Below are 25,258 nucleotides of genomic sequence, written 5' to 3'. Positions count from 1 at the left end.
CCCTCATTAGAAGTAATTTATGGCACCGGCAGAAGGGTGAATCTGCACGTTGGTTACATACGCTCCTCGCCAGTTAATTCTGCAGGAGGGTGTACCTGCTGCCCGGGGTGCTCGGCTGCAGTGAGGGCTGATGCTGCAGGATGCTGAGCTGCCCTCATGGGGCTCACGGGGCTCGTGGGGCTCACGGGGCCGGGGCCGCCTGCCACTGCCACTTTGCACGAGGATGCTGCGAGCAAAACTCCTGTGAAGCCATGTCCCCATTTCTCCAGGGCTCTCGGGAAGGAGGGAGATGGGAAGAGGTAACTCAGGGAGAGGAAAATCTCTTAAATGCAGTGTTAGCGCCCGTTCAGCTCCCGCTTTAGGACTGTTTCGTTTCAGTGTATTTCTTAATTTGAATTGATTCGAGCTCATTGAAGGTTCCCCACAGGAGCTGCCGTAGGTGATTAGCAATAAGCAAGTTGCTTGCGCTTGTGCTGCTGGTGCTTTATATTGTTTTACACCAGTGACTCACAGACACTGTTTATGATTAAGTACATTCGCAGGGAAAATGTAATTGATTTGAATGGTTCCTGGCAATCAGCAACTGTCTGGTATTACATTATATTTCCCCCAGGTAAGTGGAATGCTTCTCCCGTCAAAATTACTGTTGTCATTGTGTAACCAAAAAAAAATAAAAATGCAAGCTTGGTGATAACATCTCTTGGTCTGAATAACTGCTGGCAGCTTGTTTACACGGTCGCTTCAGTAGGCTTATGTGATTGCCGGGGCGGTGGAGGGGGTTTCGGGGGGGTTAGTCAGCGTTCCCTGCTCACCTGCCTGCGTCTGCAGTCAGCCCACCTGAGATTTGGCTCATCTTCCACCTGAGATTATCCCTGGGGAAGCACATTTGTCCCGAAGCCGTGAAAGTATCCGCGAAGGATGCTGCAGGTCGTCCAGTGTCCTCGCCGGTGAACACGGTGCCCCGGTGTGAGCGTGGGCCCTGTGCGTGCGGGGTTCCCGATGCGCCCCGCGAGCGATGTGCCCTTTGGAACCACAATCAGCAAAACGGGGACTTTCTGAAGGTTCCCGGAACAACTGGGAAATTATGGTTTGCTCTATGTTGCCAGAGCATCCGACAAAGACCATTAAACCCTGCGTGTAATCCAAAAAGTGAAACTGTTTCTAGAGATTTAACAGGTTTCCAGGTCTCGGATCCAAATTGTTTGTTATACCCACAATAACAGCAGTAAACTCTGGGATGGTTTTTAAAGCTTCTCAGACATGTTCTCCTCGAGAGGGTCTCCACACATCGAGGCATCGCAGCCCTGGCGTTGGCCTTTAGGATTCCAGCTGTCGCTGGGAACTGCTGCGCTTTGGGTGATCTCCGGCGTGTTGTACTGGCAGCAGCTCTTCTGGAAGTGCGGGATAGGGGTGGGATGAGTGTAGCGTTGGGGCCTGGGGATGAGGGGACAGCGGCTCCATTTGCCTGCCACATGTTCCAACACAGCAAACAGGAACCCTGGAAAAGCCAAGAGGGAGCAACGTGCCCGGCTCTGAGCTGCCCAACACCACCCAGCAAACCAACAACATGCCAAATTGCTACTTAATAAGATATATCCATCAGCGATTCTCAGCCTTTTCTGTGTATGTTTGTGGATACAGTACTTTAAGATAATGTGTTATAAAATGTAGCCTGATGATACATAATTAAATGGATAAAATGATTTTTCTCCTGTGGCTCTGGATGTTGCCATGACAGGCAGACCAAGAGCATATCCTGTGCCTGGTTACTTGGGTGGTTGCCACTTATCACCATACTTCTGATTTTAAAATTAAATGTTCGCCAAAAGTAATATTAAAATATTATTACATCCGACAATTGCAGATGTCCATCCATTTTCTCTTCCAAAGCTTAAATTTTTATAGCTCTTTGGAAAAGGCCATTGTTCTGAAGTGTTACAAAATTAAGAGATCGATTTACTGTCATGATGATGTTCCCTCCAGACAAAAGATTGACCAGGTGAAATGTTAATGCAGCCAGTATTGATGACAAATAGGAGACTAGTTTATGCAGGGAATTACACAGACCCAAACACTAACCTCAGGAAATAGTAAGGACTACTATGAAAGTCAAAGCCCTCAGCACCTCGTCTTCATTTGATGCTTTTCTGTAATTAGCTGAAATGCTTAGTGATGCTGTTGGCAGTTTTAGCTGGTCCTTGTATGACAGCACCACGAGCATTTTGAAGGTCATAGCAGCTTCTTATTCTCCAAATTGCTTGAGCGAGTCCAGGCACAGCTCTGGCTGATGGCCGGAGCAGAGACCAGGGCTGGACCTTCACACGCGCCTCCATCGCATCCCTCTGATGCGGGCAGGATACCCAGCGCCTCTGGTTTTCACCTTCCTTGTAATAAAATAGATATAATGGGGTAACAAACACCAAGCACAAGGAGATCCTCCAGTGCCTGCTGGGGTGCGGGGAGGGAAGGGGGGCTCTGATGGAGGGGGGGCACCATCCCTGGCCTCACCAGTGTCTCCAGTGCAAGTACAGGCGCCCTGGCAGTGAGGAGTGATTCCTCCAGAACCGATGGAAAGCGCACGTCCCTCATCCCTCTGCTCGCACAGAGCAGCCGTCGGCGCTGGGTGGGCACCCCCGGTCCTCAGCTGGTGATGGGGCCATGGGCTGGTCTCTCTGGAAGAGCTGTGGGATAAAGGATGTAGCAGCACCCGGATTTGTTCCATTCAGAGGTGGGAGAGGTATTAAAAAAAGCCTTTTAACTACCACTTGAGACGAGGTGCTGCCGGGTCTTTGCCGTTTTGCAGACAGGGGAGAAGGTGGTGTGGAGCTGTGAAATTGTCGCTTGCATCGGGCTGAGCAAGTGAGCACGATACAGCTGTAAATGTGATTTATGAATCCTGGCTGCTCCTCTCCTGCTCTGGCTATTAAACCGTCTCTCTCTCCCTGTTAATTGGGCTCTGTGACTGGGAGAGCTATAACACGGGTTTGCGCAGTGAGGAGCATGTCTCAGCTGTTCTTGTTAAATTGAAAAAATGAAGCAAACCTGAGAAACTTTCCTGTGAAGAAGAGTGGAGGTTTTGTGCAAGTGGTGTCTGAGCTGAGGGGGATGGAGTAGGAGGTTTTGGTCCAGCAGTTCTGGTTTCCTTTGCTGCTGAGGAGATCTGCGCTGTTTCCCAGTACACCATGATGGCAGAGCGAGCTATTTATCTTCTGGTTCTTGGGGTCTCTCCTTAGACCTTCAGCATCAACACTGTGCTTTTTTAAACGTAGCTGTTAATTGACTTTTCTCCATTGTGAGCGGATAAATTTAGCCCGTATGCTTTGTGCCACTCAGAGGTGGCAGAGCTTTTAATAGCCCTGCCTCTGCCTCCACATTGCCTCTGCTCCCCCCTCTCCGGCTTTATCTTGGTGGAGATGCCGTAGCAGGCTTGGGACACTGAGTTGATTCATGGCTGGAGACCATCCTGGAGAAACGCTGGTGTTTCTGCTTCATCAGGAGGCTGCGTCCCGCTGCCGCCACCGCGGCCTTGCTGGCCAGAGCCGCGGCTCTCCGTCTGCTCCACGGGGCAGCGGCTGCTCCTCGGGGGAGCTCGTGGAAGAGGTTGTGGCTTGAAAAAAAAATAAGTTTATAGTAGAGCCAGAAGCGTATTTACTGAGTCCTTGTAGTTGTGTCGGTGCCTGCAGTGCAGGCTGCGAACCCGAGGGCTCGAGAGGAGCAGGAGCACGTCGGAGCCCGCAGTGGGCAGGGCGGGAGGAGAAGGTGGTGCGTGCTGAAGCTTTTTAGTAAAGTTGTTTCATGACGATGTTCCAACTGCATTTAGAAATGCAACCTCCTTAGAAGCTGAGGCTGATTTCAGTCACCAAGTTCATGATGTAAGAGCATATATACCTTCTCTTATTAACAGCCAAGAAAAAGAAACAAAAACCTGGAAGTTTATTTTCAAGTGTGCTGTGGGAAATCACTGCATAAAATGCAATTCATAAATCAATACTTTTATCTTGCTTGATTTATATATTCCATTATATTTCCCAAGTAGAATTTACTATCAAAAAGCAATTTGAAAGCAAGAGCGTGTTAAAGCAGGCAGGGGCCACAATGGCTACAGGCAATGGAGCCCAGGTCAGGCAAGGTGCCCCGGGTACCGATTTCAGGATCCTGCCCCCGAGAAGCTGCATTTAGCACGTAGAGCAAAGGGCTCATGGCCCGGGTCCCGACAGCCGGGCCAGGCACCTGAAGCATGTGCAGCTGGGGAACGTTTTAGCATGGTGAGCAATGCGCTACGAATAGCCCTGTGAGCTGGCCGGAGCGCCGGCACCGGTGCTGGGGTGGGCTGGTGGGGTGCTGGGGAGGGCTGGTGGGATGCTTGGGAGGGCTGGTGGGGTGCTGGGCTGGGTTGGTGGGGTGCAGGGGTGGGCTGCTGGGGTGCTGGGGAGAGCTGGTGGGCTGCTGGGGAGGGCTACTGGGATGCTGGGGTGGGTTGGTGGGATGCCGGGGAGGGCTGGTGGGGTGCTGGGGTGGGATGCTGGGGTGCTGGGAGGGCTGCTGGGGTGCTGGGAGGGCTGGTGGGGTGCTGGGGTGGGCTGCTGGGGTGCTGGGAGCAGAATGCAGCAGCTGTGTGAGAGGCTGGGGAGCTGCTGGCCCCCAAAGTCCCGTGGGGAGCTTTGGAGGTGGGAACGGCCGCGGGCAGGCGCGCGTGGAGTGAAAACGAGCGGCGCTGCACGCAGAGAGCGCGGCTTGGGCTGCTGCTCCCTCCACTAATCCCTAAGCCCAGGAGGAATGTGTGAAGGAGCTCAGCAGAGCTCGCCGGGCTGGGCTGCAGCGGGGTTCCCTAAGCCCTCCGTCTGCTCCGCAGCGCGCCTGGCTCGGCACGGCGGGGCTCGGCTGCTCGCCGGAGCTCTGCCCAGGCATTCACCCAGCCCGGCTCGGGCACCAACCTGAGCCCGGGGCAGTGAGTCCCTACAAACAGAAAAGTTGGGGAGCGAGGTGCTGGATTCATCGAGAGCGGTTCATCACTCCCTCTCCAAGGGCCGTCAGCGCTGCCCTTCGCACCCGCCTCTTCCTGGGGGGAGATGCGACATTAACATTTTTGGCGCCCGCGTCTGGGCTCGTTTATTTGTAGAAATTGGCGTGGAGGGTTTACGCCCGCGTGTGAGGGTTTTGTTGTTGTTAGATGAAACAAACCCGTGACATGCTGGCAGCCGGGGCCGCTGGCTGGCAGGCGGCGCTGGATGGCTTTCGGCAAGACAAGGGCTGCCCGTGACCAGCGGCGATGGCTGCGTGCTCCCGAGGAGTCACCCCGGCATGGTGGTGGGCAGCGAGCTGCCTCCAAAATACAGTTTTCCCATTGGCAGCCCCGGTGGGCTGGCTGTCAGGGGTGGGCAGAGGAGGGAAAGGCACCGAGGGATGGGGTTGGATATATTCAGGTGACAGAAGACCTTGAGAGAGCCGGTCTTGAGGCAGCACTGCTGCTGTCTGAGCCTGGGGTTCCAGAAACGACACCATAAATAACCAAATATCGACAGCAAACCAAACCTGTGCAGTTTTAAAATTCCATCCCCTCGAGAAAAATGCGGTTACTCAGTTTTCTGACAGCTGTGGCTGGAAGTCGCAGGGACTTTCCCAAGCTGGGTGTGAGGGCACTGAGGGCCGTGCCGCCGGGAAGTGTGCGTAGGGACACGCCGATTTGTCGTGCCGGGGGCACTCTCGCCATCACCTGCTGGCACCCTCAAAAACTCAGCAGAATGCCAGGTTATCGGGATTCTTCCCACCTTGCAACATGTGTTTGGGGTGAAGAATAGAGGAAAGGAGTGCAGACGAAGTGGGAATGGGGAATTTAGGAAACTGTACCCAAAATGTTGCCTTGTTGAATGCGTGTTGTCCTTAGGCGCTGCTCGGCAGAGCGGTGCAGCCCAGGCAGGTAGGCAGCTGATCTGTTCGAAGGGGCGATGCCAAAGAACAACTTGTTTATTATTTTTTACAGATATTTAACACGGTGCCAGAGACTCCACCATCGAACTCGCAGCTGCTGTTATCTCGCAAGAAGAGCACGGACTCGAAGCCTCCCTCCTGCAGCGAGAGACCACTGACGCTCTTCCACACGGCGCAGCCCAACGAGAAGCGTAAGTGTGCCGAGCCACGGCTCCTGGCTGCCCCACCTGACAGAGTTTTTGCCCTAATCGTGACTAATGGATTGTAATTGCCATGCCATTCCCATGCAATTTTACTGGTGTCAATGGAAGAGACGATTCCCGTAACAGGATCAGGCTTCGGTTTCCTCCACTGTCACGCTGATGGGGAGTGTGAGGATTGCCTGGCATCCGAGCCCTTAACCCGGGGGGCTGAACTGAGGCTGCATTAGCACAGTATAAAGTGTTGCTGGCCCGTCCCCACCTGACGGGCCCCTGCTCATTCCCCCTCTCATGTTCCTCGACCCCTGTCCTCGCCATTGGCAGCTGCCGGGATGCGCTCCTGCACGCGGGCGCAACGCCTGTGGCAAGGCTGTGACACCCTTTTTGGATGCCTTCGGGCACTTTGCCTTTTACAGACACAAAAACCCAGCCAGGAGGTTCTGCATTTTTCTGAGGATTATGTACCACGGTAGTTTAAAAATGTTGAAGATCATCTTTCCATTTCTGTCACTAATTGATGCTCCAGATATTTAGGTGGAAGAGTCAGTGCCCCATCCCAACTCACGGAGTGGCAGAAATGTGTCTGCTCAGGCTGTTTTTTCATGTTGCAGCGTAAACCCAGTTCCCAGTTCTCCCATTCCTCCCAGCCACGCGCTCCCAGCTCCTGCTTCAGGCTGCTGCTGGAACTGGCTGGTTATACGGGGAGCTGTCCCAGTTTGCTGAAAAAGCAGGAGAGTAACATGGTGAGCAGAGCAAGCGCACGAGGGCTCGGCTTGCTTTGCTCAGGCAGTGGGGAGCGCGGCGGGGTGAGGAGCAGAGGAAGGCTGGAGTCAACCCATCTCCCCAGGACTTAAAACTGCAGGGTGGACAGAGTGGTTGTGGTGAACTTTGCTGACTCTCAAAACACGTGGGCTTGTCTGCCTCTGATTGAGTTACTGTTAATTACCAGGCACTCTCATTTCGGAGGATGTCATATCGATGCATGTGGGTTTAAGGAAGCTGTGGTAGCACCAAAGCGTGCACTGGAAATAGTGTATCGCATGACTGTCAGTGGAGCTTCAAATATCAAAAGCTGCTTTTGAAAAATTTCAGACTAAGTAATTTATTTGCTGCTAACTAAGCAGTTGCTTGTCAGATTCTAGAGTCACCCGGCTGCTGGAGCCCTCGTGTACCATCCTCCCCTTGCCCAGAAGAGGAACTAAGTTAATTTATTTATTTCTGCATTTATTTATTCCCACAAGAAGCAATGTTTTCTCATCTTTCCTCTGTAACCTCCCGTGTCTGTGGGAAGCCACCACCATTTTACTCAGCGTTTGCCATCCCTGCTGCATGTGTCGGTTGAGGAATAACATGAGGTTTCCTTCCTTACTGGCCCAGACATGGGCCAAGGCTCCAAGTCAGGCTGAAGTGCGAAGGGCCTGGAGAGCAGCACAAGCTGAGTGCCACGTCTGCACCGTGTCCTGAGCCGTGACACAGAAATAGCTCCGCTGTGACACAGAAAGAGCTGACATCTCCGGCAGCCTTCCCGTCCCAGAGCCCGGGTTTGGTGGAAGCGCCTCTTTCCCTCGCAGGTGGCTGCCTCGGGGGTGAGGGACTGGGAACCCTGAAGTACGTGGTCGCTCTGGTGCTCCTGTCTCCAAATTAGTGTTGGAAGAGGTAAAGATGGCTCAGAGGAGCCCCGAGCACAACGGGAACACTGAAGGCATGCCACTGGAGTTACTCATCTGTGAAAGAAAGACATAATAAGATCTAATAGCTGGAGATTGAAGTTAGACACATTCAGGACATTAACAGACTATATATTTTTTAAGGCCGAGAGCAAATTAACTGTAAGAAGTTTAGTGGGACAGTGAATTTTCCATCACTTGAAATCTGTTCATGGAAGTCAAATATCTTTCTAAAATTTTCACTAAAATTCATCATACAAAGCTGTGTAAAAGTCAGAAATGACAATGTTCAACAGACAGGATCATGCAAGAGAGCAGATTAGATAAGGAGAGTGATTATTTAGCTGTTAAACATTCACATTTTTGTCCACAACTGACCCAGGAACTGGATATTGTGAAACAAGTGTTGTTAACACAGCAAATAGGCCATTTTGTTCCTTATCAGTCCTTCATTATAAACACTGTTTTGGCACTTTGCTCATATTTTGTTACGCAGAAAGCTTTTGTCATCACTTCTGTGGTCCCCGTGGACAACTGTTACCCAAGTGCCCCAGCTCAGGTTCTCAGCCGCTCTGCGCTCCGGCGAGCTGCGGCGTTTGCTGGAGGGGAGCCCGGAGGAGCCGGAGGATTCCGTGAGGCTCCCGCGGCTCTGCTTGACTTTCCACTAAAGGTTCACAAGGGTTTGGGAAAAATCACATCAAGGTGTTGCTGGTTCCTGAGCTAGAAGAGGGCGAACTGAGACTGGCTGAGCAGTTCAGCGACGGGAGAGTTTGTTGTTCAGCGAAGGGAGGACGCAAAAACGTACAAGTCCGGGTCTCCCTTAAGCCCCTCCTTACCAGCAAGGTCATTTTGTGGGTTTTGGAGGGAAGTTGCTGGTTTGGTTTATGAACAGTAGCTCTCTTGTTGGCAGGAGCTGGGCCACAGTGCCAGCAGCGAGGGGACACAGCCAGGAGCTTGGGCTGGGGCTGTGTGGTGTGTGGGGGGGTCGGTGGTCTGCAACGAGAGCGGGGCCAGCTGGGACCCCCCCTCGCACCCAGCTGCGCCGGTGGCTTGCAAAGGGGCTCTTCTTCTGTGTGAGGGGGGAGAAACATACTTTAGCTGATGGGCCATTCTGCTCTTGTAGCTGTAGGACCAAATTAAATCTCACAGTGGAGAATCCTTCACGTAAGCTTTTAAAAACATGAAGCAAAATACAGTATCAGCCTTTTAAAAAGGAGGAAATAAACTAAGGCAAGAGTTTCAGATTCTGCCATTCATCTCCCTTCCTCTCTAGATGAAACACTTCCAGTTTCTTGGCTGATAGGGACTTTAATTCAATATTGGCTGGTCGCTAGCTCTGAGATTAGGCAGACAATTGACACTGATTTGTTAGGCTTACAGAGCTTATTTTCGGACTTCAGCCTTGGGCAGAAAATGTTTGGAAATAATAAGACGTAGTGTTAGCCCACGCTCCATCAGCTCAGCTCCGCGCTCCTCCCAGCCTCCGCTCCGGTGGGGCTCAGCGGGGACAGTCCCCGGGCTCGGTCACCGCCGTGTGCTCCGGAGCTGGTCTGTCACAGCCCCCTTTGAAACCTGTTCTGGCAGACGCAAAAATAGAGGCGTGATTTGGGTCAGCCTTTGGGGGTGTTTAGGTCCGTAGGCAGCTCAGTTTCTCTCTTATTTCATCTGCTGGCTCCCGCGTCTGCCTGTCAGTGCTTGTGGAGGTCAGCCCTCTGTTTTTCTTCACTTTTGCCTCTTATCTTCTGCATGGATGATCTTTTTCAACACAAAGTGCTTATGCCTTCTGAGTTCCAGCTGGGCTTTTGCGAGCTCATAGCTTCATACGAGGGGACCTGCCCTGGCCCCGGCGGGACTTGCTGCGCTCTCCTCCATCGGCCCATCCCTCCGGGGCAGAGCTAAAGCAGAGGCCAAGAAATGTCTTTAAATTGGATGCTCCGGGGAAATCACTCTCGTTTCTGAGCTTTTCTGACTTGGTTTAGGGAAGACCTGGCTTGTTGTCTGAGCTACCATATGGCTCAACACCGATGAGATTGTTTGTATTTTCCTTTTGGCATGTCAGACGGTGGTGAGTTGGAAACCATGGCTGGGCAAAAAATCCAATGTTGGAGGAACAAAGCTGGGGACAGAGAGGTGTATGTGTGTCTCGTTCCCTTGGTGGCTTATTGGAGAACAAGATTAATGAAACGCAATTTCAGGTGCATGTTGGCATGTATTGACACAATTAACACATCCTTGCTTTAGGCTAATCTCTGGAGGATAGGCTCAACCTAAGCTTAACCATATTTTAGCCCTGCCTTGCTGCCATGTGGGCACTGATTTTGTCTGGGCACCAGGAAAATGCAGCAACTCCAGCGACAGAGCGTGCCCAGGAGCGTCGGACTCCGCTCTTGCCCCTGGCACCCCCAAACCTTTTCCCAGTGTGGGCTTTTTGAGGTGGTGGCAAAGAGCTGCCACAACTCCCTGCTCCTCTGTGCCTGAGGCAACACCCCTGCCAGGCTATTTCACAGAAATGTGGGTGGTTTCTTTCTGCAGTGTGCTCAGGATTAACGTTTCATATATCCCTGGAGTTCCTCTTGCACTCTTTTATCCTTCTTGAAATGTGTACAGGATACGGATGAGTACTGCCTGTTCTCCTTCTAGCACAAGCAGAGGTGTACAATTTAGAGGGATTGAGAATAAGGGATTCCCTGTTACTATGGGCTTTTTGGTAGTAATTTGATCATATTAGTGTGCACTGGAAAAACAATTTTTGAAAGATTTATCACTGAAGTAGGACTCATTATGTTTTCCAGCAGGTGCCTATCTTTGAGGAAAACTTCATCACAGAAGTAGCAGTTCTCTGCAATAGGGCTGCTTTCCTTGCCATCAGTGATGATAATTGCTTCTCACAATTGCAATTACTGATTATACGGAAAAAGCATCTTACAAAAATGAATTAATGTGATTTTAGGTAATTTGGCGTAGAGCTGAGGAGGGAGCCCATGCTGCGGATGTCGGTTTGGGATGCATAATATTTTCATTCCTCACTGCTGAAGTTACACAAATAAGGGGAAGTCTCTTAACAGAATATGATCAAGGGAAACAAGAAGCTCTTCAGAAGCTTCCAGACTGTCGGCAGGGCGGTGCCGGCGTTTCCCCAGCGCGGTGCAGGCGGCACTACGGCGGGAGCAAGGCGCTGTTTTGGGCCAGATAAAAAGCCAAGTTTCTGACCCACAGCTGCTCTGTATTTCCAAAGAGCTGAGCTGAAGTGGAATGGAGACCCTGTTCCCCCTTCACCTTATAGACCTGGCCAGGAAAGATCAATAGTAGCTGACGTCAAGTCCTAGGCTGAAGCGTTTTTTGCTGAGATAAACGTTAATTGGGTGATTTGTCCTTTTCTTGTTCTAAAATGTTATCCTGCCCAGACAAACGCTCGGTCCCTTGGCAGCTGATTTCAGTCACAGAGAAATCCATTTCTCTGTGTAGTTTGCATTTTATTTTTTTTCAGGTTGTGTGGTACTTTGGATGTCTTTGGGAATATAAAATATTAACACCTTGAGAAAAATGAATATTTTCCTACTAAAAAAGGTATTCATTTAAAATGTAGCTACATCTTTTTTTTAAAAAAAAAAAAAAAAAAAAAAGACTACCTGGTATTTCTTATGGTTTAATGTATTATTCATCATACATATACATCAGCAGTAACATCTTGGTTAGCTAACTGCCTGTCTTCTGAGATCTGTAGACGCTGCCCTGTTTGCAGTAGGGCAGGATTGTTCCTAGGAGCACTCGACACCTTTGCAGCAGTACGCTCTTTACTTTTGCACGCGATGGCAGATGTGTGTGGTGGCTGATGATTCTTGGGTTTTGATGTTTTTTTAGAGGAGAACAGGAACAGTAACATCAACTCCAGCCTGGAATCCGTCATCTCTTCAAACGTAAACAGCTTCCTCAACTCCAACAGCGCTCCCCAGCCCAGCCTGAACTCAAGTGATCTTGAACTAGAAGTAATTAAACCCAACAGGCCAAATTCACTGTAAGTACAGTGGTAATTAGTGTTTTATAGGCTCTCTGTCCTTAATCTTTAATCATGGCTGTTTCTTACTCTGAATCCCAGCAGTTTGTTGAAGAATACAATTTAACATTTTAATTTTTAATGGGTGCCTAGCATGTGCCCTGCATTTTTAACTCGGTCTAAGTGGTGGAATTAGTTACTGTGGGTTATATCTGCCGGCGAGTTTCAGCTTTAATTGTTTTGCACATGTGGAATATTTTTCGAGCAGAACTCCACATTGCTGCTTGAACTGCTCGACCCATCTGGTGATAACTCCAGCGAACACAAAGGACTTTTCTTCTGAGTTAAATTCTATGACTGCTGTCAGTACAGTTGATCTCCAGCCAAATCTGTGCCATTGCTTCTGCTATTGCTTCCTTCATCTGGAAAGTTCAAGGGAAAAAATAGCGACCTTAGCAATGACTCCCTGGGGACGGCTGAGTTATTTATGAAGTCCCCTGAACTTGACACAGCTGAGCCCTCACGCCGATGGCCGTCTCTGCTGGGGGAATTTCCTTCCTGCCGCGGCTCTGCTGGGCCTGATAGCATTTTCCCACAGAACCTCCCCTCCTCGCGCATGTGAAGATCTGCTCAGATCTTCAAGAGCCCTTGCAGGCCTTGCAAACTGAAGCCAGTTTCCCTCCCAGAGCTCCTGGGCACAGCCCTGCCTGTCCCCGCGGATCGGCCGGGGGGAACTCTGCTCCCTCCAGCGTTTTACAGCCTCGCTGTAACGTGGTGACCTTCGCAATTAAGGGAGACCTTCCCTCCCACCCCTCCCGTCCTCCCCCAGGCTCCGAACACTTCCAGTTCCCACTCAACCATAGAAGCCCCCGGTCCCTCGGGAGCAGACAGTGACGTTTTTGCATTAGCTGCTTTCTTCTGGTTATCAGCAGAAGGATTGCTAGGGAATCGAGATGGCTGAGTGCCAGGGCGGGTACTGGTAGAGCTGGTGAAATGCGTTGCTGTTGGCGGGGTTGGCGGCAGGGGCTGGGGTTTGGGGGGGCTGGGGTGCAGCCCTCGCTGGCAGCACAGGGGGGGCCGGCTCAGGCCCAGCCTGCAGCGGTTTGCAGGGGCAGAGAGGTAAGTGCCCAGCGGCCGCCGGCACCGCTGCCCGCGTCGGCGCGCCTCTGGCTTTCACCCATCCACTCCGCCCCTCTCCTCACCATCACCGCCACTAAAACCGTGAGCTGCGCGAGGACCAAACGCGTGTGTAAGGCTCGGCTCCCTGCCTCGCCCGCTCTCTGTGGATTTACCTCCTGCGAGAAAATCGCCTGCAGGGAGAGTTGTGGCGGCGGAATGGAGCATCCAAAAGGTAGGACGCCTCTGAATTAAGGTTGCACATGACACATCTTACGTACTGAGTAAAGATGCGTCGATGTCTCATGCCTGTACTGTTGGTTGAGCTCTGGAAGTCGGTCACATACTGTTCCCCCAGAGGATGTTTTTAGTTTATTTATCCTTTGAGGGAGAAAAAAAAAAACGATGTGACATACAATACAGCAAGTTTTGTGAGCCCGAGTCTTGCTGTGACCTTACAGGAATTGTTTGCCAAATTCGCAGTTTTTCAGATTCCAAGAGTTGCCTCTTCATAATAATTTCTTTTTTAAAGGAAGTCATAAAGAAGTTCAGCAGAATAAATCGGCTGAAGCTCTGTGAGGCTGTGGGGAAAGGAGGCATCTTGCTGTTACCAAGGAATTAAGTGAGCAGACCATCAGCAAAACCATTTGCTTGCTGCCAGTTAAGGGGCCTTTGCAATTTTGCAAAATGAAATAGTGATTAGCAGGGCAGCACTGGCTCTTATGGCTCTGACAGGGTTTGTGGCATTTGATGCTTCTCAAATCTAGGGTATATGTGGTAATTTTTACACATGCAGGAATACACAAGTTCTTGGTCAACGCTGAGCTAAAGGTTGAAAAGTCAGTCGTAAGGTGGGTGAATAATACCACAAGGCAAATATTTTCTTCTCTATAACCCCAGATATTTAAATCAAATATCTTTAATCCAATCTTTCAATAAGAAATGAAGCATCTGACTTCATTTTATTCTTTTTCAGCGGTATGTATAGATGTCACTTCAGTCTGTGCCCAAGGTTTTGGCAGCTCTGTGAGGCTTTGCCCTCGGTGGTTAGCGCTCCGTGGGGGTGTTGGGCTGCCGTGGCGAGGATGAGGAGGGCGAGGAGGGCTGCCAGCAGCGGGTCTGTCCCCCAGCCCTGCCCCGCAGCCGTTTGCAGGCTGCAGTCTGGGTCGGGGCAGGGTGTCTGAACGGTGCCAATATCCCAGCAGCTTTCTCGTTGCTGCTCTGCGGGACTACCCAAATAATATCTGTATAAAGCCGCTTCTGGTTTTTTAACCAGCTGAGTAATTCGGGCTTTGCAGGAAGCCTGGGGCAGCTACGCACACTCAGTCGGTCCATAGTATCTGTTACTGCTATGCGAGGGGTTCTGGTGCTCCCCGGTAATTGCTGGACCCACAATTATGGTAATTGGCAGCGAGGAAGGTCTTAAGATGCCTTGCCTTTTGCGCTTCTTCAGATACTCTGCCAAATTCTCTGCCGGTCCTGTGAGACCCATCCCTGAGCTCTGCTTCAGGACTTTTGAGTTTTTTCTTGTGTTCTTCACCATTTTCTGAATTTTTCGGCTGTGGACTGGGGCCATCCTGTTTGAGGACCCAGTCAGGAGGGGCTGGCTTTCCTGGCAGCCTCCCCCGAGTTGATCAGCTGCCTGAGCTGGGAGCCAGCGCTTGCCAAAATTCAAACCCTGCAGCTGAGGAGCTGTAAAATTCCAGGTGTGCGGAGGCCAGGAAGTCCTGCTTTCCTCCTTGAAAGAAAAAGGGATTTCTTTCTGAACAAGAAACGTGTTAAGAGGACAAAAGTAAAAAAGGACAATTACAAAAGAATCCTGGATTTGGTGTTTCCTTCCCTTCGAGAAAGGGACCTCTGCTGCCCTAACAGGACAACAGCAAAGGTTAGTAAATTAAAAGCTAGCCCAGAGCAGAATTCGACCTGCTCCTTATTTTCTGCTAAATGCATCACTGAAAAAACCAGGCTGATGGAGATATCTGCGCAGGGGAAGTGCCTGCATTAATTAGGGCCTTTTCCTGCTTTATTCTGAGGTTTGGTGCCTTGAGGTGTTGGTGTGTCTCTCGCCCTTGGCCCGCGTGGGCAGGGTGACCCCAGTGTCCACCTCCCCATCCCGCCAGCCCCCAGTCTCAGCTGAGATGGGTGCCCACCTCGAGAGGGCGAGGGGCAGGGCGGGCACGCGATGAGCCTTTCGGCACCGATGTCACCTTGAAGCCTTTGCTGCTGTTGTCTGCCATCGGCGGCTTTGTGTCACCTCCTCACCCGTGCTACGAAGCGGGCAGAGCGTGACAGCTCGGAAAGGGAAAACACATTTTTTTTTTCTGCCGGGTCCCAAGGTACCAGACTCTGGTCTGTGCTCAGGGAAAGCTGCGATGCTGTGTTGCCCCAAAGTGATGTCCACCTCGGAGCTGCTCTCCAGCCCAGCCAACGGCGGGGTCAGCAGCACCAGCACACCTCCCCATCGTTTGTTGCCTCTTCCCCACGGGCTGCAGCTGGGCTCGGTGCTTCCACCTTCACCCTTTAGACGGGCAGAGCCCCGGTGGGGTGTCCCCACACGGGACGGTTCGCGTTGGGCACGGTGGCTCCTGGCTGCGCGGGAGCTGTGGCACGGCGACTCACCCTCTGCAAAAGTCGCTTTGGGAAACTGCAGGGAAAGGAGTTGGGTCGTTCTGATGTTGTTGCTTCTTACCAAGCTGAAAACTGATGTTCTCGTGGAAATAACTCCTGTTGATCTCAGTGGGAGACTCGGAGCACAAATGTTCAGGACTGCGAATCTGGGGGATTTCTTGTTTTCCTTTTGCTGCAGTGAGCACCGATGCATTCAAAGGTTGCCTTTAAATGTGCAATGCTAAAAATTGTGAACGCTGTGAAATTAGATACTTGCTTGAGCTCTTGCTTACAAAAGCCTTTCGGCTCCCTTCTGAGCGCTCGTGTATCCCGCAGGTCTGCTCCACAGGCAGCTGCACCAGTTCCTAAATCCCTCCCGTGAGCGTGTGCTGCTCCTTGCCCAGCCCCTGGGCGCAATGTGTGTTATGGCAGTGACCCAGCCGGGGCCGAGGGCTCCCCGCCTCGCGCCGGTACCCCCAGCCTCCTCCCCAGGGCGTCGTGGTCCTTCTCAGACTTGCCTTCCCTCCAGCGTGCTCCTCCTTCACCAACCGGGAGGGAAATTGTTTTGCTGCAAGACGAAGGCTCTTCCTTCCCAGCCACCAATCGGGGTTTTGCTATGGGAATGCGTTTATTTATTAGGGTTGGTTTTTATTTTTATGGAAAAACTGCTCTGGGCGGGAGTTGTACTCGGTGAGTCAGCAGGCCTGCTGTCCCATGCCAGGAGCTGTCGCTGTGGCGGTGGGGCGCAGGGGGAGTGGGGCTGGCTGCCCGGGGCCACCAAAGCCCCAGGGAGGGGGATTTGTTTTTAAATAAGCGTCTGGTTTCTTTATCCTGCTCTTGCAGAAAACATCTTCCCGAGAAAACAGGGCAAAACAAGAAGCAGAAAGTGCTGTGTTTCTAGCATAGATACGTACTTCAGCTGAAGTGGGGGAAGCTTGCAAACTGAATTGTGTGATCATGAAAAACAAAAGATTCACGATTGCAGTTTCTAAAACCCTTTTAAAAAAGCACCTTGCTCTGGTGGCTCTGCGATGCGTACCTGTGAAGCCTCTGGTGTGGGGTGTATCACTGCAGATAACCAGCACCTTGATTGGTGTTTCCTTTGTATTTTTTCTCCCCTGTTTTATTTATTTATTTATTAGTGTCCCCTGTGTTACTCAAAGACCTCTGCTGTGTGCAGGGCCCGCGGCGCTGGGTGCATGGGCGGCCCCTCCGAGAGCTTAAATCTGGCTGAGGCCAAATGAGAGGTGGGTGCTGCAAACACAGGCAGCAGTAGCCAGATCGCGTTACACAGCCTCCTTCGAATCACCTTTTACTGGTTAAAATAAGTGTAATACCTTAGTTTTAAATTAGCTGTTGGGCATAACACGGGGTGCTTCTGGCTGGCTTCCTACCTGCGACTTGCTGCAGGCTTTTGCAGTTGTTTGCAAAGCCAAACAACCAGCGTGTTACAGTTTGGAAAATAAACAGCAGCCAAAAGCTACTGGAGGAGGCAGATGGAGTGGCGAAGGGTTTCAGTTTCTCCTCTCACATTAATTTCTTGTTGGGACTGTTTTGTAGGTGGGGTGGGGCCGGGTGATGTTTAGCCGGGTAACTAGATGGGCTGCATTTTTGCGTTGCGCCTCCACAAAATTGCCAGCCTGCGTTCTGGTAAGTACAAACGTGCAGACGATACCCAGGGGGCTTCTGCCTTTTCCCTTTGAAGGGGGAGGCGAGCGTCAGCAGCGCCCAGGAAGGGCTGGGGCGGGTGGCAGAGCACCCAAGCTTCGCAGCTAGCCCCAGGGCTGGTTGCCCAGGTCCCGCGGGTGCCCTGTTTCAGCGGTAGCCGTGCACCCCTCTCAGCTGGCCACGGGCAAGTGCCGGGGCGGCCTGCTCCATCCATCCCGCTGCCGCTCCCGAGGGAGACAGGCTGCCTGCTGTTTTGTGCGCAGAAAATGGGACTAGAATACCAAAGCTGGATGCTTTTATTTTTTTCAAATCCTCAGCCATGTCTTTGCAGTAACGTTTCCCGGTGGTGGCTCTGGGTGTATTTTATTTTCTCCGCTGCCCCTGCTGTCGCAAAGTGCAGCCTGACAGGGTTTCAGGGCTGGTTCTGAAGAGTTGCTTCTCCCAGGGCTCCAACGCTCCCTTGGGCGCTTGTTGGTCTCTGAAGTTCCAAGACCCTCTGTCTCTGTTGGAAGATGATTTAGCAGCGCTCGCGGAAACAAAAACGTCCCATTTCTGGGCTGCCTTCATGGCAGGGTGCCCTGGGAGGACCTGGCTGCTCCTGGCCTGATCTCCCCTTCCCCAGCCGTGCGCAGGGACTCGTGACAACCTGCCCGTTGGCCTTCAGCACTGCGAGTCCTGCGGGACGTGGCGTGTCACCCTCCACCGCTCCCCTGGGTGTTGCTGCCTCCGTGCTGGTTGTACCCGAGGTACTGCCCGCCTGGCCCCACGGCTTAGAGAGGTGACACCTTCCTGCGGGACCCCCCCCCGGGAACAGGGATGGCTCCCCGTGGCAAGTTTGCTCATGCTCCTTGCAGAAGCTTGGCCGTTCTTCCCTCCGTGGCACGACTTTGGTGAAGCGCGGCGTGGGGGGAGCTGGGGAGGCAGCGCCCGGGGCTGGGCTCCGCAGGGCTGCGGGACGAGTTGCAGGAAGAGGCTTTACCTGTGCAGAGCAGGCACAGAAATTGGCCTTTTTCTGTGGGGTGGGACTCGAGCGTCAGCTGTGTGAGCGGGTGTCTCTAAAAATAGCAGGGACTGAGCTATTAAATAGTCCAGACCTCCAGCATTGGCAGCTCAGCCCAGCCCGGGGCTGACCCGGAGTGACCCTGCTGCGTCTGCTTTGCTTCTCTAAAGCCCTAAGTAGCTCCCCGACTTTGGAAGGGATCCCCTGAGGTTGGGAGTCCTCACGCACGAGGAAATGCCAGAACTAAAGCTGCCTTATGGCCCCTACGGCCTTAATTTCCCTGCCCTTGTGCTTATGTGATCTGTCCTTTAATGCTTCGTGCTTCCCCCCGGGGAGGCGGTGGGGCCTGGTGCGTGCCCTGCCATTGGGCAGCCAAACTTCACCAGGGCTCTGGGGCTGACTTGCTTCAGCATTTCCCGGCTTTGGAGTACACGGTTTGGCAATCTTGGTGTCTTTTCAACATAGAACGAGTTCACGCACTGGTCGGTTTTGTGCTGGTGTGATAATTACAGAGCAGCTCCCTTTACCAGTTGCCCTCGGGATTAGCTTCATAGGTGCAAACAAAGATAAAAATAATGAATGCAGGGGAAAAAAAAAAAAATCACTCGATGGGGGAAATATCATCTGCTGCTCCCTCAAAATGAAATATTGGGCATTTTTGCTTGATTTCTCATGGAGATACAACCAGCCTAACGCCACTGCCTGTGTTGGAAGGTGTCTCCCCCTCTCCACGCCCCTCCAGGTCCGTTGGCATTCCCGATGGAGTGGCAGAGCCCTTCACAGTCAGGTTTTTCCCAGGTGATGGGGAAGCAGGGCCTGGCTGGGGGAGGTTGTACCCAGAGCCGGGCCTGCGGGGCAAGCTGAGCCCTGTGCCAGCACCCAGCCCCGACACGTGCTGTTTGCCGCACCTCCTTCACCCCGGGGACTCTGCCTTCAGGGAAATAATAGCTTTGGGAAACTTGGATTTAGCCATCACGTGTCTATTTGCATTTGACTTTATCTTCTCATTGACCAAGTATGGCTATTTCTTGCCCTCCACGGGTATGGAAAGAAATGAAGAGTGGATCTAAGGTCTAGTGGTCATGAAAAAAATAACGCAGTTAATCCAAGGAAGAGAGGTTATTCCCATGTGCTCTTGATTTGCAGGACCAGAATAAATCCTCATTAAGCATCCCAGTTAGAACTCGAGCAACATTTCTCCTTCCCTGCCTGAAAATGAGAGACGTTTCAAGTATTAAAATATTGGCCAAACAGCCTTCCCGGGGCTGGGCCGGGCGGATGGGAGGGCAGTGGGGCCAGGGCTGCCGGCGTGCTGAGCTGCAGTGCTGGTGCCATGACATGCTTCTCCCCATCGCCCCGTCCCAGTGCTCTGCTCTGAAGTCCCTCACCATCCCAAATCCATGCCTAGCAGCAGAGAAACCAGTGTGGCATCAGCACTGTATCGAACTGGATAGGATAGTGTTTTTTAGAATAAATAATTTCTTAAAGATGTAAACAGATTTGGCAATTATCAGCTGTGATACACTAAGCAGAAGCACGCGAGGAGAAATAAATAGACCTTTAAATGCTGCTGGTTCCTTGCAGAATTTAAGTCACTTTTTCCACTCTGAAGAGTAACTACGTAAACATGACACAGCCTTATTCAGCAGCTCTGCTCCCTGTACTCACGCGGAATGCAGATCTCTGCAGCAAAGACAAATCGTTTAGTTTTGCTTTTTCTTTTTTTAAAAAACTTTTGTGGAGTCGTCAGTAGTAGGAGTGATGTGAACTTTACAGTACCCTGCTTCATTAGCCAAATTACTGTACGAACAAATCCTTCTTATTTGAGGAGCCATGTCCCCACACTGTCAGCAGGAAGATTAGCCAGGTGCGAAGGGCAGCAGAAGCTGGTGTTGGTTAGGAATTCAGGGGAGAGTTCCTTGGTTTCTGGATGCCATGTGAAGTTGGCAGCTAGAATAAACTTCTTTTATTTATAGAAAGACCCCCCTGAAGGCTCTTACAGAGAGCATGTCTAGGGAGTTCCTTGCAGGCTCTGAAAGCCCAACAACCCTTTCCAGCCATATTCAGCTTTTATTTTATTCGGCACCGAGAAGCTGTGAGACAGTGCCGTTTTATTCTCCGAGCAGAGCTCGGTGGAAGCACAGCAAAGAGGTTGTGTGCAGGAGTGCTCCAAGGAGCACTGCTCCCAGGGGGTGAGCCTACAGCCACCCGACTCTAGGCCAGTTTAACTCGTACAGTGGAAGAAACCTCAGGATCCTCAGGAGCGGATCTATTTTCTTATAAAATGCAGTTCTTTAAAACGTCAGTAAACTTGTGCAGTCCTGGCACAGCTGAGCTTTCTCGTGGCTGCAGAGTGGTTACTGTCAGTGGTGAGCTCCATGTCCGTCAGCTGCTGTCACAAAATGCTGTCATTTCTGCGCTGTTAACGTTCTAGAAATGCTCAGATCCTTTTTAGTTTCATTTGTTTTTTGTTTTTTTTTTTTTTTTTTTTTTACAGCTATTTGTGGTATATTACACTGAATGTCTAGTTGGGTCAATAGACTTGGAGAGGCCAAGGCTGTTTGTCTGTGGGGCAGCACCAGCAGCAGTCTCGGCTCTGCCCCCTGTCCTGCCCTGGAATTTGCATCCTAAAAGAAAATCCCATCTTTATCACACCGGATCCAGCAGCGAGGGCCGGGATGGCAGCTGCTCAGAAGTGTCCAGTTTCAAGCTGGGAAAATGTCCGGTTGCAGCTGAAGTTACTAATTCCGACAGAGGTGTTAGATGAGCCGGGTGAAGTGGAACCGGCCAGTCTTGCAAGGGAGATGCTCCTCAGTCACTGCTGTTTTCCACACCTTTAAAATGCAAATGAAGATGGCTCTGTAGCAACTGTTGCACTCACCAGATAACATCTTGCTGACTTGGCAGAAAGATTTGCCATCCTCCTCAGCTGAAGGCTTCTGGTGGGTGTCAGGAGGAGCAAGGTGAGGTCACCCCGTGTGCTGCACAAGGGTGCTGGTGGGCTCTGGGCTGCAGCCCGGGTCGCAGAGCACAGGTGGGCGGTGGGGTGTCTCTGCAGTCCAGCCGAGCAGCTCTTGTTGCAGTGGGCCACGGTGACAGGGCTATCTGTGGTGCTGGGGACGTGCCAGCACTGAGCACTGGGGACATGCCCTCGGGACAGAGCTGTGCCTGAGCCACATCCCGGTCTGCTAGTCTTGTTTCGTCTCGGGCTGTTGCTGCTCTGTTTGGCCTTGCCCCGTCCTCACCAGGGCTTTGGTTGCTGGCAGGTTATATATTCATCCTCCATAACATCCACGTCAAGTGCCTCTGCCCCCCTTTTCTTTCACTACCCATTCGTCTCTTCTGCTGGGGTTGTACAAATGATGCTGGCATTAACTGCAAAGCCCCGTTTCTCCTGGGGTCCGAGCTTTGGACTGATCCGTTGCTGCAAACAGCAACACGGGATTTCATTTTCCCGTTTCTGATGGACGGGTCAAATGTGCACAATTTAAAGTTCAGCTGGCTTTTCGTGCTGGTGCTGCCATGTGCCAAAGGTGGGCTGCCCCGTCGGAGCTGAGCTGGGTCCTCGCCAGCCTTGGCATCCCTGGGGGTGACGCAGGCGGAGCCCAGGCAGACCCCAGAACCTGGGGAACTTTCTAGCTTCTGTTTTTCTCTGTGCACCAGAGTTTCTTGGAGGTCGGGCTTACAGGTCAGAATATTTCTGAAATAATCCCATCCCTGGTATCAAATGACGTAAATGAGGTGCAGAACTGATGCGCTTCATGAGCTGTATTGTCCGTATAAGTGTCTTGCCTGTTTCAGAAGGACGAATGAGGTTCAGGAGATAGGAACCCAGCAATGCTTTTAAAAGGAAAAAAAATTATCTCCAGGTTAACGTAAGACCCTACAGAGACCATCAGCCAGAGGATCTGCCCTGCACATCGATAAGGGGCTGGGGCTGGGGGTGGGGGGCGAGCTGGCCAGAGCAGGCAGCGTCCTGAAGGGGCTTGTGGTGTGTCAGAAATGAGCCCTTAACCTTCACAGCCTCTTCAGTTCCTCTCCCTTTTGCTCGCTCGCCCTTGTTTTGCAGAGGCTTTCATGGCTCGCTTTCTTTTCTTTTGCTCGTGTTGTTTATATTCCTGAAGAATAACAGCAATTAGAGGTGCAGAAGGCACAGGAGCGGGTCCCACCCTCATCCTGCCTTCCCGTCAGCCACTTTGGGAATGTCTCTCTGAAATGGCATCTCTGGGACTTCTGTTTAAGAAATTTTCTCATAAATCAAGTACTCCTGTCCCCGAGGAACCCGGATTCTTATCCGCTCTCTCCCCACCCCGATATTCAGCCCCACTTTTAATTTGGGAAAAGGCTGGGAAAATGCACTAGTTTTTTGTATTGACACGTGTCACTATAAAAATGGGGTAATTTGTGCTCAGAGGGGTCGTCTTCCTCCCTGGGAGAGCTGGTGCCCAGGAGGGCGTCCCGGGGGACGGCAGGGACGGGGCTGCCAACCTGCTCGGGCGGTCCCTGCCTTGCGTTGAACTCTCAATGCCATCCGAGCGGTGCTTGCCGTAGTAAAGATGTTCCTTTTTACTTCAGCTTCGTTTTCTGGGTCTCTCTGTTCATAAGAGATCGCAAAGAAAACCTTGTGGTAGGCACAGGGTGCTGGGACTCTTACACAGCGACAGAAACTGCCTGGTGCATTTGGGTAGGTAAAGCGGGACTGCAAGGAAATAGGAGCTTGATTAATTGCGAGGCTTTGGGCAAAACAAAGCTGTTTCTTCTTCCTTCCACCGCATTGTGGCCGGCTGGCTGGGAGCCACTGCGGCTCCGGCGAAAGCCAAGAGCTGGGAGAGGTGTTGCCAGGGCCCCCCCGGGATCCTCCTCTGCCCCCGTGGGTTATCTGCTGCCCGTCATTGGGGGGGCGGGCGGGTTAAAGCGCTGAGTGCCCGGTGTGTGCCTGGCACGGTGAGGTGACACACAGCAGGGAACTGCTCGGGCTGGAGAGATGCGTGTCCTGCCAGCCCTGCTCAGCGCAGCCATGCAAAGCTCGGCCCAGACCCCGAAACGCTGGGCTTTTGCCTAATCTGGGTTTTAATTGCGAAGGCCAGCCCCGAGGGGTGGATCTTCTGACCGCCAAACAAAAAAATGGCATTTTTTAGGGATTAGGTAAAATCTTGTAATCATAGCTCCTCCGGAAAAGCCTTATCTAAATTTCTTTTTAAGACGAGCAGACCTGTTCCCGGCTGAGGTCGCATGCTGGGACCGGGGGTTTTACACTCGGCATTTGCGGTCCCAGCGGGGTGGAAGCTGGTGTGAGAGGTGCCCTGGGCAGTCCCCAAACCCGGGTCACCAACCCCGGGTCCCCAGGGAAATTGTTGCTCAAAGTGTGTCATGATGCACAATTATTTTGTCTTGTTTTTCCCGCGGTACCTCCTCGGGAGGCTGGTCGGGGTTTGCATCGTTTCTGTCTCCTCACGGAGCTGCGAGGTGCTGCCACGTTGCTCGTGGGAAAGGGGAAGAGCCCGGGAACACCCCTTGTACCAGATTTGCACATCACTTTGTCTGGAGGGGCCATGAACCTGCCCTTAGCAGCAGAAAGTCAACCTGCGGCATTTGATGCAGACTGGGGTGAAGCTACCCCAAATGTAATTGTTTCCTCTCCTGTTTGGAGTCACAGGAAATATGAAGAGGTTACAACGGCGAGTTTGGGGACAGCACAGCAAAAATGAGGTGTCGGGTTCTGTGCCAGGAAGAAAAATGAGTTTGCTGCAGAGGCTCACCATGAGCATGGTTTGAAAGACACTTGGAGGCACTGCAGGGTGGGCTGGGACCTGGGGAGGGGGGAAAACGCCAAATTTCTGCAACAAAAAGGCAGATACTCCAGCCAGCAAAGTGAGCTTCCTGCTCCGGTTATCTGCCGGAGGGCCCGGGAGCGTTTCTCTGTGACGGGCCAGGCAGGGGGATTTAGGCAGACGTCTCTGGGGGTGCTTTGCATTTTGTATTTTAGACATGGGGTTGGCTTCATGCTCAAGAGGAGTAAAGATTATTTCCAGTTTAAAACAGAAACCGCCTATCTGCTAGTTTTCTTGTTTGAGAAAAGTTCCTGAAGTTCTCAGTCTGTTGCTTGGCTTATTCCAGATGACATAATATTCAAAGTATCTTATGACTTACTTATTTTTTTTGGTGCAGACTGTTATATGGGTGTCTGTCTGTTTGGGTTTTTTAAAGCGGTTTTAACTTGGGAGTCCTAGATTGTGCCTGCAGTTAGAAAGCTCCATAAACTTTAGTGATTCAAGGGTCTGGCAAACATCCTTAAACCTGTTTCATGAAAAACACAAGCAGCGTACTCAGTAGACTCTGCAGATACATATACTTGAGGCTTAGTTGCTGATGGCAATGCATTTTAAAACTTGCATATATATACATGTATATGTACATATTTCATCATTCTTTCCTGTGTTGTGTTAAAATAATCCTGGATCTATTTTCTAAGCATCTGAATGCTTCCATGAAGTATTTTAAAATATGTGAAAAAGAATGATGCTTGTAGGCCACAAGAGCAGTTTGGGGAGGGCAGAGGGAAATCGCAAACTTCCATTTGAGGTGAGATATTTCAGGCTCTTTGGCCAAGAGGAGAAGTCCAGCGCTGAAGGGGTGTCAGCCTCCCCCAGCACCTCTGCTCGGCCAGCTTGTTGCTTTGGGTTCGCAGAAGGAAAAGGTCGAAGATGGATGGTTTATCTGATTTTTTTTTCTGCTCTGTGGGCTTTTCATATCCCCCAGAGTTTGGCATAACAACTTTTCAAAGCTTTAGCTCTTTCACTTTTTAGTTGGCTGTTGGTCTAGAAACTTTCCACAAATTGAACTTGAAAATTAAGCCAAATATGCTCATAAAACAAGTCTCCAGTTCTGTGGCTAACCCCACGTGAACTAGTAGTCATACGTCAAAATATTTTCTACAGGCTCATCCATTAAAACAAAGGTAATTTGTCAGGCTAAGAGCCCTTTTACTAATGGGATCAGGCGCCTACCTTCCCCTTCTCAGCAGGAATGAGTTATGTGATTGCTCTGAATCTGCTGCTTTGCAGTTACCGTGGGCTGT

The 25,258-nt window shown here is 51.5% G+C and overlaps 1 protein-coding gene across 2 annotated transcripts in view; it reads left to right on the top strand.

Annotated features, from left to right (window-relative positions):
- ARHGAP26 (Rho GTPase activating protein 26) overlaps nt 1–25,258 on the top strand; it is a 146,052-nt gene that overhangs the window by 100,915 nt on the left and 19,879 nt on the right. For both annotated transcript variants that reach the window (XM_042790078.1, XM_042790077.1), the window contains exons 19-20: nt 5,981–6,119; nt 11,657–11,810. In XM_042790078.1, the coding sequence (XP_042646012.1) occupies nt 5,981–6,119; nt 11,657–11,810 (293 nt within the window). The remainder of the gene's footprint in view (nt 1–5,980; nt 6,120–11,656; nt 11,811–25,258) is intronic.

The sequence above is a fragment of the Tyto alba genome, unplaced genomic scaffold, assembly GCF_018691265.1.
Source record: "Tyto alba isolate M040663 unplaced genomic scaffold, T.alba_DEE_v4.0 Super-Scaffold_17, whole genome shotgun sequence".
Lineage (NCBI taxonomy): Eukaryota > Metazoa > Chordata > Aves > Strigiformes > Tytonidae > Tyto > Tyto alba.
Note: the sequence above shows the minus strand (reverse complement) of the source record. Positions and strands in the feature narration are given on the sequence as shown.